The sequence below is a fragment of the Mobula hypostoma genome, chromosome 4, assembly GCF_963921235.1.
Source record: "Mobula hypostoma chromosome 4, sMobHyp1.1, whole genome shotgun sequence".
Classification (NCBI taxonomy): domain Eukaryota; kingdom Metazoa; phylum Chordata; class Chondrichthyes; order Myliobatiformes; family Myliobatidae; genus Mobula; species Mobula hypostoma.
The window spans coordinates 98198234-98211690 of record NC_086100.1 but is presented as its reverse complement, the minus strand read 5'-3'; the positions used below and the strand labels follow the sequence as shown (position 1 = coordinate 98211690).

The following is a 13457-nucleotide window of genomic DNA, read 5'->3' as shown; positions in this document are numbered from 1 at the left end:
CATCTCCGACAGGATCCCACCACTAAGCACATCTTTCCCTCCCCCGCTCTTTCTGCTTTCCGCAGGGATCACTTCCTATACTACTCCCTTGTCCATTCGTCCACCCCACCCCTTCCCATCGATATCCCTGCTGGCACTTATCCTTGTAAGCAGAACAAGTCTTTTGGATCGGGACTACAGAGCGTTGTAGGAGCTGAATTCTGAAAGAAGGCAGTTTTTAAAAAACTTCTTCAAGTGCAAGAAGGAGGAGACTGCACAGGCGCATGACCTCAACAGGTCAGCGCGGAGAAGTTTAAAAAGGAAGGTTGCTACCAACGGCTGTCTTTTGGATCAGGATTACAGAGCGTCATGGGAGCTGAATTCTGAAGGAAGACAGTTTTTTTTTAAAAACTTCTTGGAGTGCAAGAAGGATGAAACTGCGCAGGCGCGTGACGTCAACAGGTCAGCGCAGAGAGTTTAAAAAGGAGACCATCCTATACAGTGGGCAGCTGTCGGAGCGTGCAGCGGAGTGAGTGGTAGCAGAGTATAGGGCTTTGGCTTCAACGGGTTTCAGCGGTAAACCGGAAGAGGCGAGAGCGAAGCACCAACTCTTTTTTTCTCCCCCCGCCCTTCGTGAATCGGCCCGGACAGACAGGAACAGCGGGGCTCTCACAGCTAACGGTACGAGCTAACAGTTTAAAAAGTTCATCCGTTTGGTGAGGTAAGTGGGTGAGTAGACTTATTTTTCCCGTTTCATTCCTGTAGAATTAGATAGCATGCCTGCAGGGTTAGTGCTTTGTTCAGGGTGTCAGATGTGGGAATCCTGGGAGACCTCCAGCCTCCCTGATGGCCACATCTGCACTAGGTGCACCGAGATGCAGCTCCTTAGAGACCGTGTTAGGGATCTGGAGCTGCAGCTTGATGACCTACTGCTTATCAGGGAAAGTGAAGAGGTGATAGACAGGAGCTACAGGGAGGTAGTCATCCCTAGGCTACAGGGGTCAGAAAACTGGGTCACTGTCAAGAGAGGGAAGGGAAATGCCCGGACAGTGGAGAGCACACCTGTGGCTGTCCCCCTCAGCAACAAATATCTTGTTCTGGATGCTGGTGAGGGGGATGACCTGACAGGGGACGCCCACGGTGACCGGGTCTCTGGCACTGAGCCTGGCGCTGTTGTGCAGGAGAGAAGGAGGGAGAAGAGGAATGCGGTAGTCATAGGGGATTCCATAGTCAGGGGAACGGACAGGAGATTCTGTGAACCTGACAGAGATACCCGCATGGTGTGTTGCCTCCCAGGTGCCAGGGTACGGGATGTCTCGGATCGGGTCCTGAATATTCTGAAGGGGGAGGGTGAGCAGCCAGTTGTCTTGGTACATGTTGGTACCAATGACATAGATAGGACAAAGGAGGAGGTCCTGAAGAGAGATTTCTGGGAGTTAGGAAGGAAGCTGAGAAGCAGGACCTCCAGGGTAGTAATCTCGGGATTGCTACCTGTGCCATGTGCTAGTGAGGGCAAGAATAGTAGGATCAGGCAGATGAATGCGTGGCTGAGAGACTGGTGCTGGGGGCAGGGCTTCAGATTCTTGGATAATTGGGATCTCTTCTGGGGGAAGTATGACCTGTTCAAAAAGGACAAGTTACACCTGAACCCGAAGGAGACCAATATCCTGGCGGGAAAGTTTAATAGAGCTGTTAGGGAGGGTTCAAACTAATTTGGCAGGGGGATGGGAACCGGAATGACAGAGCGGAGGAAGGGGAAAACAGAAATAAATCTAAGATAGCGAGCAGTAAAGATGTCAGGAAAGACAGGCAAATTTGTAGCCATTGGAATGAGTTGCAGTGCAATAAAGTTGCAATGAAATCAAAGCGATAAGTACCAAATACTGGCCTTAAGGTGTTATACTTAAATGCACGCAGCATAACGAATAAGGTGGATGCTTTGTCGTACAGCTACAGATTGGCAGGTATGATATTGTGGCCATCACTAAGATGTGGCTAAAGGATGCACGTCTCTGGGAACTGAACGTCCAAACATACACGGTGTATCGGAAGGATAGGAAGGTAGGCAGAGGGGGAGGCGTGGCTTTATTGGTAAGAAATGATAATAAATCATTAGAAAGAGGTTATATAGGATCGGAAGGTGCAGAATCTTTATGGGTTGAGCTAAGAAATCACAGGGGTAAAAGGACCCTGATGAAGGTTATTTATAGGCCTCCAAACAGCTGCAGTATTGTGGACTACTAATTACAACAGGAAATAGAAAAGGCTTGTCAGAAGGGCAGTGTTATGATAATTGTGGGGGATTTTAACATGCCAGTGGATTGGGAAAATCAAGTCGGCACTGGATCTCAAGAGAGAGAATTTGTAGAATGTCTGCGAGATGGTTTTTTAGAACAGCATGTTGTTGAGCCCACAAGGGGATCGGCTGTACTGGATTGGGTATTGTGTAATGAACCGGAGGTGATTAGAGAGATTGAGGTGAAGGAACCCTTAGGAGACAGTGATCATAACATGATTGAGTTCACTGTGAAATTTGAAAAAGAGAAGCCGAAATCTGATGTGTCGGTATTCCAGTGGAGTAAAGGAAATTACAGTGGCATTAGAGAGGAACTGGCCAATGTTGACTGGAAAGGGACACTGGCGGGAAAGACGGCAGAGCAACAGTGGCTGGAGTTTATGCGAGAAGTGAGGGAGGTGCAAGACAGGCATATTCCAAAAAAGAAGAAATTTTCAAATGGAAAAAGGATACAACCGTGGTTGACAAGAGAAACCAAAGTTAAAGCAAAGGAGAGGGCATACAAGGAAGCAAAAATTAGTGGGAAGACAGAGGATTGGAAGGTTTTTAAAACCTTACAAAAGGAAACTAAGAAGGTCATTAAGAGGGAAAAGATTAACTATAAAAGGAAGCCAGCAAATAATATCAAAGAGGATACTGAAAGCTTTTTCAAGTATATAAAGAGTAAAAGACAGGTGAGAGTAGATATAGGACCAATAGAAAATGATGCTGGAGAAATTGTAATGGGAGATAAGGAGATGGCAGAGGAACTGAACAAGTATTTTGCATCAGTCTTCACTGAGGAAGACATCAGCAGTATACCGGACACTCAAGGTTGGCAGTGAAGAGAAGTGTGCGCAGTCACAATTATGACAGAGAAAGTACTCAGGAAGCTGAATAGTCTAAAGGTAGATAAATCTCCTGGACCAGATGGAATGCACCCGCGTGTTCTGAAGGAAGTAGCTATGGAGATTGCGGAGACATTAGCGATGATCTTTCAAAAGTCGATAGATTCTGGCATGGTTCTGGAGGACTGGACGATTGCAAATGTCACTCCGCTATTTAAGAAGGGGGCAAGGAAGCAAAAAGGAAATTATAGACCTGTTAGCTTGACATCAGTGGTTGGGAAGTTGTTGGAGTCGATTGTCAAGGAAGAGGTTACAGAGTACCTGGAGGCATATGACAAGATAGGCAGAACTCAGCATGGATTCCTTAAAGGAAAATCCTGCCTGATAAACCTATTACAATTTTTTGAGCAAATTACCAGTAGGCTAGACAAGGGAGATGCAGTGGATGTTGTATATTTGGATTTTCAGAAGGCCTTTGACAAGGTGCCACACATGAGGCTACTTAACAAGATAAGAGCCCATGGAATTATAGGAAAGTTACATAAGTGGATAGAGCGTTGGCTGATTGGCAAGAAACAGAGCATGGGAATAAAGAGATCGTATTCTGGTTGGCTGCCGGTTACCAGTGGTGTTCCACAGGGGTCCGTGTTGGGGCCGCTTCTTTTTACATTGTACATCAACGATTTAGTCTATGGAATAGATGGCTTTGTGGCTAAGTTTGCTGACGATACGAAGATAGGAGGAGGGGCTGGTAGTGCTGAGGAAACGGAGAGTCTGCAGAGAGACTTGGATAGATTGGAAGAATGGGCAAAGAAGTGGCAAATGAAATACAATGTTGGAAAGTGTATGGTTATGCACTTTGGCGGAAGAAATAAATGGGCAGACTATTATTTAAATGGGGAAAGAATTCAAAGTTCTGAGATGTAACGGGACTTGGGAGTCCTCGTACAGGATACCCTTAAGGTTAACCTCCAGGTTGAGTTGGTGGTGAAGAAGGCGAATGCAATGTTGGCATTCATTTCTAGAGGAATAAAGTATAGGAGCAGGGATGTGATGTTGAGGCTCTATAAGGCGCTAGTGAGACCTCACTTGGAGTACTGTGGGCAGTTTTGGTCTCCTTATTTAAGAAAGGATGTACTGACGTTGGAGAGGGTACAGAGAAAATTCACTAGAATGATTCCGGGAATGAGAGGGTTAACATATGAGGACCGTTTGTCCGCTCTTGGACTGTATTCCTTGGAGTTTAGAAGAATGAGGGGAGACCGCATAGAAACATTTCGAATTTTGAAAGGCATGGACAGAGTGGATGTGGCAAAGTTGTTTCCCATGATGGGGTGTCCAGTATGAGAGGGCATGACTTAAGGATTGAAGGGAACATTCAGAACAGAAATACCAAGAATTTTTTTTTGGTCAGATGGTGGTGAATCTATGGAATTTGTTGCCACAGCCAGCAGTGGAGGCCAAGTCATTGGGTGTATTTAAGGCAGAGATTGATAGGTATCTGAGTAGCCAGGGCATCAAAGGTTATGGTGTGAAGGCGGGGAAGTGGGATTAAATGGGAGAATGGATCAGCTCATGATAAAATGGCAGAGCAGACTCGATGGGCCGAATGGCCGACTTCTGCTCCTTTGTCTTATGGTCTTAAGTGCTACACATGCCCTTACACTTCCTCCCTCACCACCATTCAGGGCCCCAGACAGTCCTTCCGGGTGAGGCGCCACTTCACTTGTGAGTCGGCTGGGGTGATACACTGTGTCCGGTGTTCCCAGTGCGGCCTTTTAAATATTGGTGAGACCCGACGGGAGACCATTTTGCTGAACACCTACGCTCTGTCCGCCAGAGAAAGCAGGATCTCCCAGTGGCCACACATCTTAATTCCACGTCCCATTCCCCTTCTGATATGTCTCTCCATGGCGTCCTCTACTGTCAAGATGAAGTCACACTCAGGTTGGAGGAAGAACACCTGATATTCGTCTGGGTAGCCTCCAACCTGATGGCATGAACATTGACTTCTCTAACTTCCGTTAATGCCCCTCCTCCCCTGCTTACCCCATCCCTTATTTATTTATTTATTTATTTATTATTTTCCCCTTTTTTTTCCTTCTTTCCTCTCTCTGTCCCTCTCTGAATATCTCCTTGCCTGCTCTCCATCTTCCTCTGGTGCTCCCCTCCCCCTTTCTTTCTCCCTAGACCTCCCGTCCCATGATCCTCTCCCTTCTCCAGCCCTGTATCTCTTTTGCCAATCAACTTTCCAGCTCTTAGCTCCATCTCTCCCCCTCCTGTCTTCTCCTATCATTTCGGATCTCCCCATCCCCCTCCCACTTCCAAATCTCTTACTATCTCTTCTTTCAGTTAGTGCTGACGAAGGGTCTCGGCCCGAAATATCGACTGTGCTTCTTCCTATGGATGCTGTCTGGCCTGCTGTGTTCCACCAGCTTTCTGTGTGCGTTATATAAGCACAAGGCTCATTTTGCATTGCAAAGTCGCAAATTCTGCAGTTCTCCACAAATTGTGGCAAAGTCACGGGGAAAGTGGGGAGTGGTAGGAGAAAGGCAAACTATTATAATAAATCTACATACCAACTCTGAAGATCAAGTCATCTTCAATTGGATTTTCTTTTCTTTTTCCAGTGCTATACATACTTGCTGGTCGTTTTACAGCCTTCTGTTTCACATGCCCATTGCCGGGGGATTTCACACGTCTCTTGGCACCGTCAGATGTTGGAGAGAGATCAGTAGGTTTGATAACTCGTAATTTAAATGGACTCCCCTTAATGTGCTGATCGTAAAGCCTGAGAGTAAGTGTAAAGTCACCCTCCTTCTGTTCCTTGTGAATTGTATAAAGGAAGTCATAGGTTCCATTCCTATTATCCAGTATCTCCCCATCGACTACACTACCATCAGGAGATGCAATTTCAGCACTAAGACATGCATTTCCAGTTTTAACAAGTTCTCCATCCTTGTCCTTTGTTGTTATAGTAACACTCGTAGGATGGCCAATCACACACTGTCTCAGACCCTCACCTGTCGCGACAGTCTCATAGGCCACTGCATTTGTAGTTATTATGGTACCTAAATTGTGTATGGATTTTTTAAGCCCTTCAGTTTCCACCACAAATTCCAGCTGATCATTTTCTTGTGGTTGCAGAGGGAACGCCTGAAGAGCGAGCTCATTCAACCTGTCACCTATTTGCTTCTTCACTAACAAGACTTCCATTTCTGTCCCATGGTTTAGGGCTTGCTCAGTGAAGTTGCAGTTACTCCTGATGCTTTCCTGACCCTGCATTAGTGCATCCAGTTGTGCTTGCAGAACCTGCAACAAGAAATTAATATTTACTGCATGTCATTAACCAAAATATCAGTGAATAGCAGAAATTTCAAAGGATTTTTTTAAAATCTTGGCATTGAGATGATATAATCACATTAAAAATGTAATGCACTACAATAATATCCTCAAGTTACATGTACAAAATACCCTTACTGCAAACATAAACCAGTCTTGGAAAGGCAAGGAAAACACTAATATAAATGATGATTAAAAGCTCTGGGTTTTAAATAAAGCGAGTGGGGAGGGAGTATGCTTTAAAAAAAGGGGGCAAGACTAAAATACTACAACTAAAGACCGAAAGTAGTAATATGGATAGGGTGGGGCAGGTCACTGAAACTATAGTGTGGAATTTTGATAAAAGACAGAAAACAAACTGTAGTGAGAAATAGATGATAGTAAACAGTTGTCTTTTTCATGAATGACCGCAGAGTCAAGAATTAAATAAGGAAATACCTCCAGAGGTCTGAAAGAATGGTGGAGTCAGAACCTCTCACCACATGGCATGCACTTGAAGTGGTGCAATGTCAGGAAGTATATCTTGAGCCAGATGGTCTCCTACTGCACTAGAGATTTCATCCTTCATCTGGTCTGGATAATTCTTTCTGTTTACAAATGCTGCTCAGCCCCTGACTTTCTCCAGTAGATCTTTCATTGTTCCAGGTTCAAGTATCTGTAGTCCCTCGTCTCTCAACTGTGTTCAAATTCAGTCTGATTCTTTGGTTTTGACATGGGTATGTAGTGTAATATTCCAAACATTTTTGCAGTCCCTGCAGAATAACACTGGTCACAAACCTCCAGGCCAGAATATCATCCACTACCACTCTCGCTGCCTTCTATGGGTAAGCCAATACTGAAGAAAAGTTTCCCCGAATCCCATGCGTCCTGACTTTCCGAATGAGCTGATCATGGGGAACCTCATCAAACACCTTTATCTAAAATCCTTATACATCATGTCCACTGCCCCTAATGTGCTTTGTCACGTCCTCAAAGAATTCAAATAGGCTCATTAGGTATGACCTGCCCCTTAGATTGCCATGCTGACTACCCCTAATCAGACTACCTTCTCCACACGCTTGGAAATCCTGTCTCAGAGAACCTTCTTCTATAATTTGCCCAGCACTGAAGTAAGATTTACTGGACTATCCCTACATTCTTTCTTGAACAAAGAAATAACATTTGGCACCCTCCAGTCCTCTGGTGCTATTCATATGGCCAGTGAAGACACAATGATTATTGCTTCCCATAGTAATCTAGGGACTTATCTATCCTAATATTTTTCAAAAGTTATACCAAATCATCTTTCTTAACATCAACATGTTCTGTTTTACATTGTCCTCACAAACATCAGCTTCCTCTCACTGATGAATTTTCATTAAGAACCTCCCCTCCCTCTTCTGACACCAGGCTCATGTTTCCTCTTCTATCCCTGATCAGTCCAACCCTCTCTCTGACCAACCTCTTGTTCTTTACATATGTGTAAAATGCCTTGGTGTTTTTCTTAATCATAGTCACCAAGACTTTCTCATGTCCCCTTCTAGCTTTAAGTCCATTCTTCACATCCTTCCTGGTTACTTTGTTGCTCTCTAGAACCCCATCTGATCCTTACTTCCTGAACCTCAAGTAAGTTTCTTTCTTTTTGATAAGATGTTCCACGTCTCTTTTGAACCATGATTCCTTTACCTACCACCCTTTCACTGTCTCAATGGAACAAACCTATCCAGCAGGTACTCCTTGAACATCTCCACTTCATGAGGAGATTGAGACAAGTGATGCTCTCCCCTACCCCATTATAACCAATTTTGATAGGAGTACAATTGAGAATGTTCTGGCCAGCTGCATCACCGTCTGGTAAGGGAATTGCAAGGCATCCGACTGCAAGTCTCGACGAAGGATTGTGAGGACTGCTGAGAAGATCATCAGGGTCTCTCTTCCACTCAAAAGAGATATTTATCAGGACTACTGCATATCTTATCATTGTCAATGATCCCTCCCATCCATCCAACAATCTCTCTGACCCCCTGTCATCAGGCAGGAAGTACCATAGTATTAGGACAAGAACTATTAGGATAGGAAACAGCTTCTTCCCCCAGGCCATAAGACTACTGAACTCCCTGCCATCACCCAGGTCTCATCGTGTATGAAGTGCCAGAAACGTGAGACTTTTTACATTTTAACTTGTGTCATAAATGCACCTCATTAATTATTAATTTACTTGTGGTAATAATACATTATGTGTTCCATGTGCATATATGTGCTGTGTTATGTACTTTGGTCCAGAGGAACATTGTTCCATCTGGTGGTACATGCGTACGGTTGAATGTCAATAAACTGAAGTTGAACTGTGGAAATTCTGGGTTATTTGTCTGAAACAAAGCTGGAAGAAAATTCAGAGCTACACAGCATCACAATACATTCAGTTAGGATGGACAGAGGGAGGTTGTTCCTATTCCTGAATGGTCACAGTATCAAATCTGGACAGTTCGAATAACTGAGGCTAAGCTTCTTGTCAAATTCAGTGTCAGACCACTTTCAGAGCAGGGCTTGGTAACACTTCCCAAAGGATTATGACCTGAACTGTTAACTCTTTTCCCACAGATGCAACCTGGATTGTTGAGAATTTCCAGTACCTGATTTGTTTTTAACTTCAGGATCATTCCAGCTGTTTGAGAGACACTTGCTGAACACCACAGCATTACTGAGGCTACTTATGCTCTGAACTTGAGAGCATTCTTCTACTTTCCCTTAATAAGGTAATAGTTGTATTTACACATGTACTTTAGACTTCCCATGAATTTCTAGGACTTATGCTTGCACAAACATTGAAGTTATAGAGCACTACAGCACCAGAGCAGGTCCTTCAGTCCATCTAGTTTGTACCAAACTGTTACTCTCCTAATCCCATAAAGCTGCACCACAACCATAGCTCTCCATATTCTTCCCATCCAAATTTCAAAGTAAAATGCATCATCAGAGCACCCGTATGTCAGCATATACAGCCCTGAGATTCTTTTTCCTGCAGGCATACTTAGCAAATCTATAGAACAGTAACTGTAAACAGGATCAATGAACAACAAACTGTGAAAATGCAATTACAAATAAATAGCAATAAGTAACGAGAGGATGAATCAAAAAGATAAAGAGTCCCTAAAGTCAGACCATTGGTTGTAGGAACACCATTTCCCACAAATGAGTGTAGGTATCCTCTTTTGTTTAAGATCCTGATGGTTGAGGGATATTAACTGTTCCTGAACCTGATGGTGCGAGCCCTGAGGCTCTTGTACCCTCTATCTGATGGCAGTAGCAAGAAAAGTGTATGGCCTGGGTGGTGGGGATCTTTGATGATGGATACTGCTTTTCTATGGCAATGCTTCATGTAGATGTGCTCAATGGTTGGGAGGGCTTTACCTGTGATGTACTGGGCTGAATCCATTACCTTTTGTAGGATTTTCTACTCAAAAGTACCAGATCATTTGCATTTGAACCCACATCCACCACATCCACTGGCAGCTCATTCCACACTTGTACCACCCTGAGTGAAGATGTTGCTCCTCAAGTTCCCCTTCAATATTTCACCTTTCACCCTTAATCTACGACCTCTACTTGTAGTTCCACAGAACCTCAATGGAAAAAGCCTCCTTGCATTTACCATATCAATATCCCTCTATCAAATCACCCTCATTTTTCTACACTCCAAGGAATAAAGTCCTATCTTATTCAACCTTTTCCTATAAACTCAGGTCCTCAAGTGCCAGCAACATCCTTGTAAATTTTCTTCGTACAATTTCTAACTTATTGACACCTTTCCTGTGGGTAGATAAACAAAACTGGGTACAATGATCCAAATTAGGCCTCACCAAAGCCATATACAATTTCAACATAACACCCTAACTCTTGTACTCATTATTTTGATTTATGAAGGCCAATGTGCTAAAAGTTCTCTTTATGACCCTATGTACCTGTGATGCCACTTCCAAGGAATTATGGACCTGTATTCCCTGAATCCTCTGTGCCTGACAGTTTACTGTGTAAATCCTACCCTGGTTTGTGTTTCTGTCTGCAGCCAAGACAGTTTTTTTGAATACAGACTACAGCAGGGGCTTCACTGTTTTTGGAAGAGTTGAAGTAGAGAATCACAGCTGTATGCAATGCAATGGATTTCTTTCACTAGTGTGCTAATTCCCAAGGCCATGTTGAAAGGAAAATTGTTATTCTATTGCAAATACTAACAAAAGTACTTGTGTCATTTCAGAATTAATCTACTCTTAAATTCCTTCTGTCCATTTAAGGCTAACAAAAACTCACTGATTGAAGGAAAGTTCAAACACATTTCTCCCATTGTGTCGACAGAAGCCAAAAAAAACAACTCAGCTAAGTAAGGTAAGGACAGGTTTGGCACAGCTTTGTGGGCATAAGGGCCTGTATTGTGCTGTAGGTTTTCTATGTTGCTAAATACTGCCTTCAAGCATTAGGTCTTCAGTATACCAATTCACAGTCATCAAGCACAAGAACAGAATGTTACAGTCATAACGTCAATTTAAATTAATCCCATCTGCCTACAAATAATCTATATTATACCATCTGCTGCTTGACCACGTGCCTGCCTAAATGCCTCTTAAATATTGCTATGATACCTACTTCCATCACCTCCCAAGGCAGTGGATTCCAGGGACCTATCGATCTGAAATCAAAATGTGCCCCACAAATCCACTTTCAGCTTTTCCCGTCTCTATGGACTCTAGAATTTGAGATTTCCACCTTGAGAGAAGGTTTGTCTATGCCTCTCACTATAAGGGGCCGGGGTCTGGGATGCCTCTGACTGGGTGCACAACATCCTGGTACTACAGGGAAAGCAACCAGAAGTCGTGATACATGTTGGTACCAATGACATAGGCAGGAAGAGGGATGAAGTCCTGAAGTGTGAGTTTTGGGAACTAGGCAGAAGGCTGAAGAACAGGACCTCAAGGGTGGCGTTCTCAGGATTGCTGCCAGCGCTACGTAATAGTAATGGTAAGAATTGGAGGAGATGGCAGTTGATTGCATGGCTGAGGGGTTGGTGCAGGGAGCAGGGTTTCAGATTTTTGGATCATTGAGACCTGTACAGATTGGATGGGTTGCACCTGAACTCAAGGGGGAGCAATATCCTGGCAGGTAGGTTTGCTTACATGGTTCGGGAAGGTTTAAACTAATTTGCAAGGGGGATGGGACCCGGAGCGATAGAGCAGTGGAAGAAGTGCATGGAGTAAAGCCAGATCTAACATAGGCTTTGAGGAAAGAGAAGCAGAATAAAGGGTGTAAATGTAGGAAGGTAGAAGGGCTAAAGTGCGTGTACTTCAATGCAAGAAGCATCAGGAACAAAGGTGATGAACTGACAGCTTGGATACATACATGGAATTATGATGTAGTGGCCATTACAGAGACTTGGCTGGCACCAGGGCAGGAATGGATTCTCAATATTCCTGGATTTCAATGCTTTAAAAGGGATAGAGAGGGGGGAAAAAGAGGAGGAGGGTGGCATTACTGGTCAGGGATACTATTACAACTACAGAAAGGGTGGGTAATGTAGCAGGATCCTCTTTTGAGTCAGTATGGGTGGAAGTCAGGAACAGGAAGGGACCAGTTACTCTATTGGAGACTCTATAGGCCTCCTGGTAGCAGCAGAGATACCGAGGAGCAGATTGGGAGGCAGATTTTGGAAAGGTGCAAAAATAACAAGGTTGTTATCATGGGTGACTAACTTCCCTAATATTGATTGGCACCTGATTAGTTCCAATGGTTTAGATGGGGCAGAGTTTGTTAAGTGTCTCCAGGACGGATTCCTGTCACAGTATGTTGACAGGCCGATTCAGGGGAATGCTATACTAGATCTAGTATGAGGTAACAAACCCAGTCAGTTCACAGATCTCTCAGTGGGTGAGCATCTGGGGGATAGTGACCACTGCTCCCTGGCCTTTAGCATTATCATGGAAAAGGATAGAATCAGAGAGGACAGGAAAATTTTTAATTGGGGAAGGGCAAATTATGAGGTTATAAGGCTAGAACTTGCGGGTGTGAATTGGGATGATGTTTTTGCAGGGAAAAGTACTATGGACATGTGGTCGATGTTTTGGTATCTCTTGCAGGATGTTAGGGATAAATTTATCCCATTGAGAAAGATAAAGAATGGTAGGGTGAGGGAACCATGGGTGACAAGTGAGGTGAAAAATCTAGTCAGATGGAAGAAGGCAGCATATATGAGGATTAGGAAGCAAGGATCAGATGAATCTATTGAGGAATACAGGGTAGCAAGAAAGGAGCTTAAGAAGGGGCTGAGGAGAGCATGAGAAGGCCTTGGCAGGTAGGGTAAAGGAAAACCCCAAGGCATTCTTCAATTATTTGAAGAACAAAAGGATGACAAGAGTGAAGGTAGGAACAATTAGAGTTAAAGGTGGGAAGATGTGCCTGGAGGCTGTGGAAGTGAGCAAGGTCCTTAATGAATTCTTCTCTTCGGTATTCACCAATGAGAAGGAACTTGATGACGGTGAGGACAATATGAGTGAGGTCGATGTTCTGGAGCATGTTGCTATTAAGGGAGAGGAGGTGTTGGAGTTGTTAAAATACATTAAGACGGATAAGTCCCCGGGGCCTGACGGAATATTCCCCAGACTGCTCCACGAGGCGAGGGAAGAGATAGTTGAGCCTCTGGCTAGGATCTTTATGTCCTCGTTGTCCATGGGAATGGTATCTGAGGATTGGAGGGAGGCGAATGTTGTCCCCTTGTTCAAAAAAGGTAGTAGGGATAGTCCGGGTAATTATACATCAGTCAGCCTTATGTCTGTGGTGGAAAAACTGTTGGAAAAGATTCTTAGAGATAGGATCTATGGGCATTTAGAGAAACATAGTCTGATCAGGGACAGTCAGCAGGGCAGATCATGTCTAACAAGGCTAATAGATTTCTTTGAGGAGGTGACCAGGCATATAGATGAGAGTAGTGCAGTGGATGTGATCTGCATGGATTTTAGTAAGGCATTTGACAAGGTTCCACATGGTAG

General features: G+C 44.1%; 1 protein-coding gene across 4 annotated transcripts in view; it reads right to left on the bottom strand.

Annotated features, from left to right (window-relative positions):
* Positions 1-13457, bottom strand: part of trim2a (tripartite motif containing 2a) — a 258355-nt gene that overhangs the window by 143567 nt on the left and 101331 nt on the right. For all 4 annotated transcript variants that reach the window (XM_063046246.1, XM_063046249.1, XM_063046250.1 and 1 more), the window contains exon 6: positions 5682-6414. In XM_063046246.1, coding sequence (XP_062902316.1) covers positions 5682-6414 — 733 coding nt within the window. The remainder of the gene's footprint in view (positions 1-5681; positions 6415-13457) is intronic.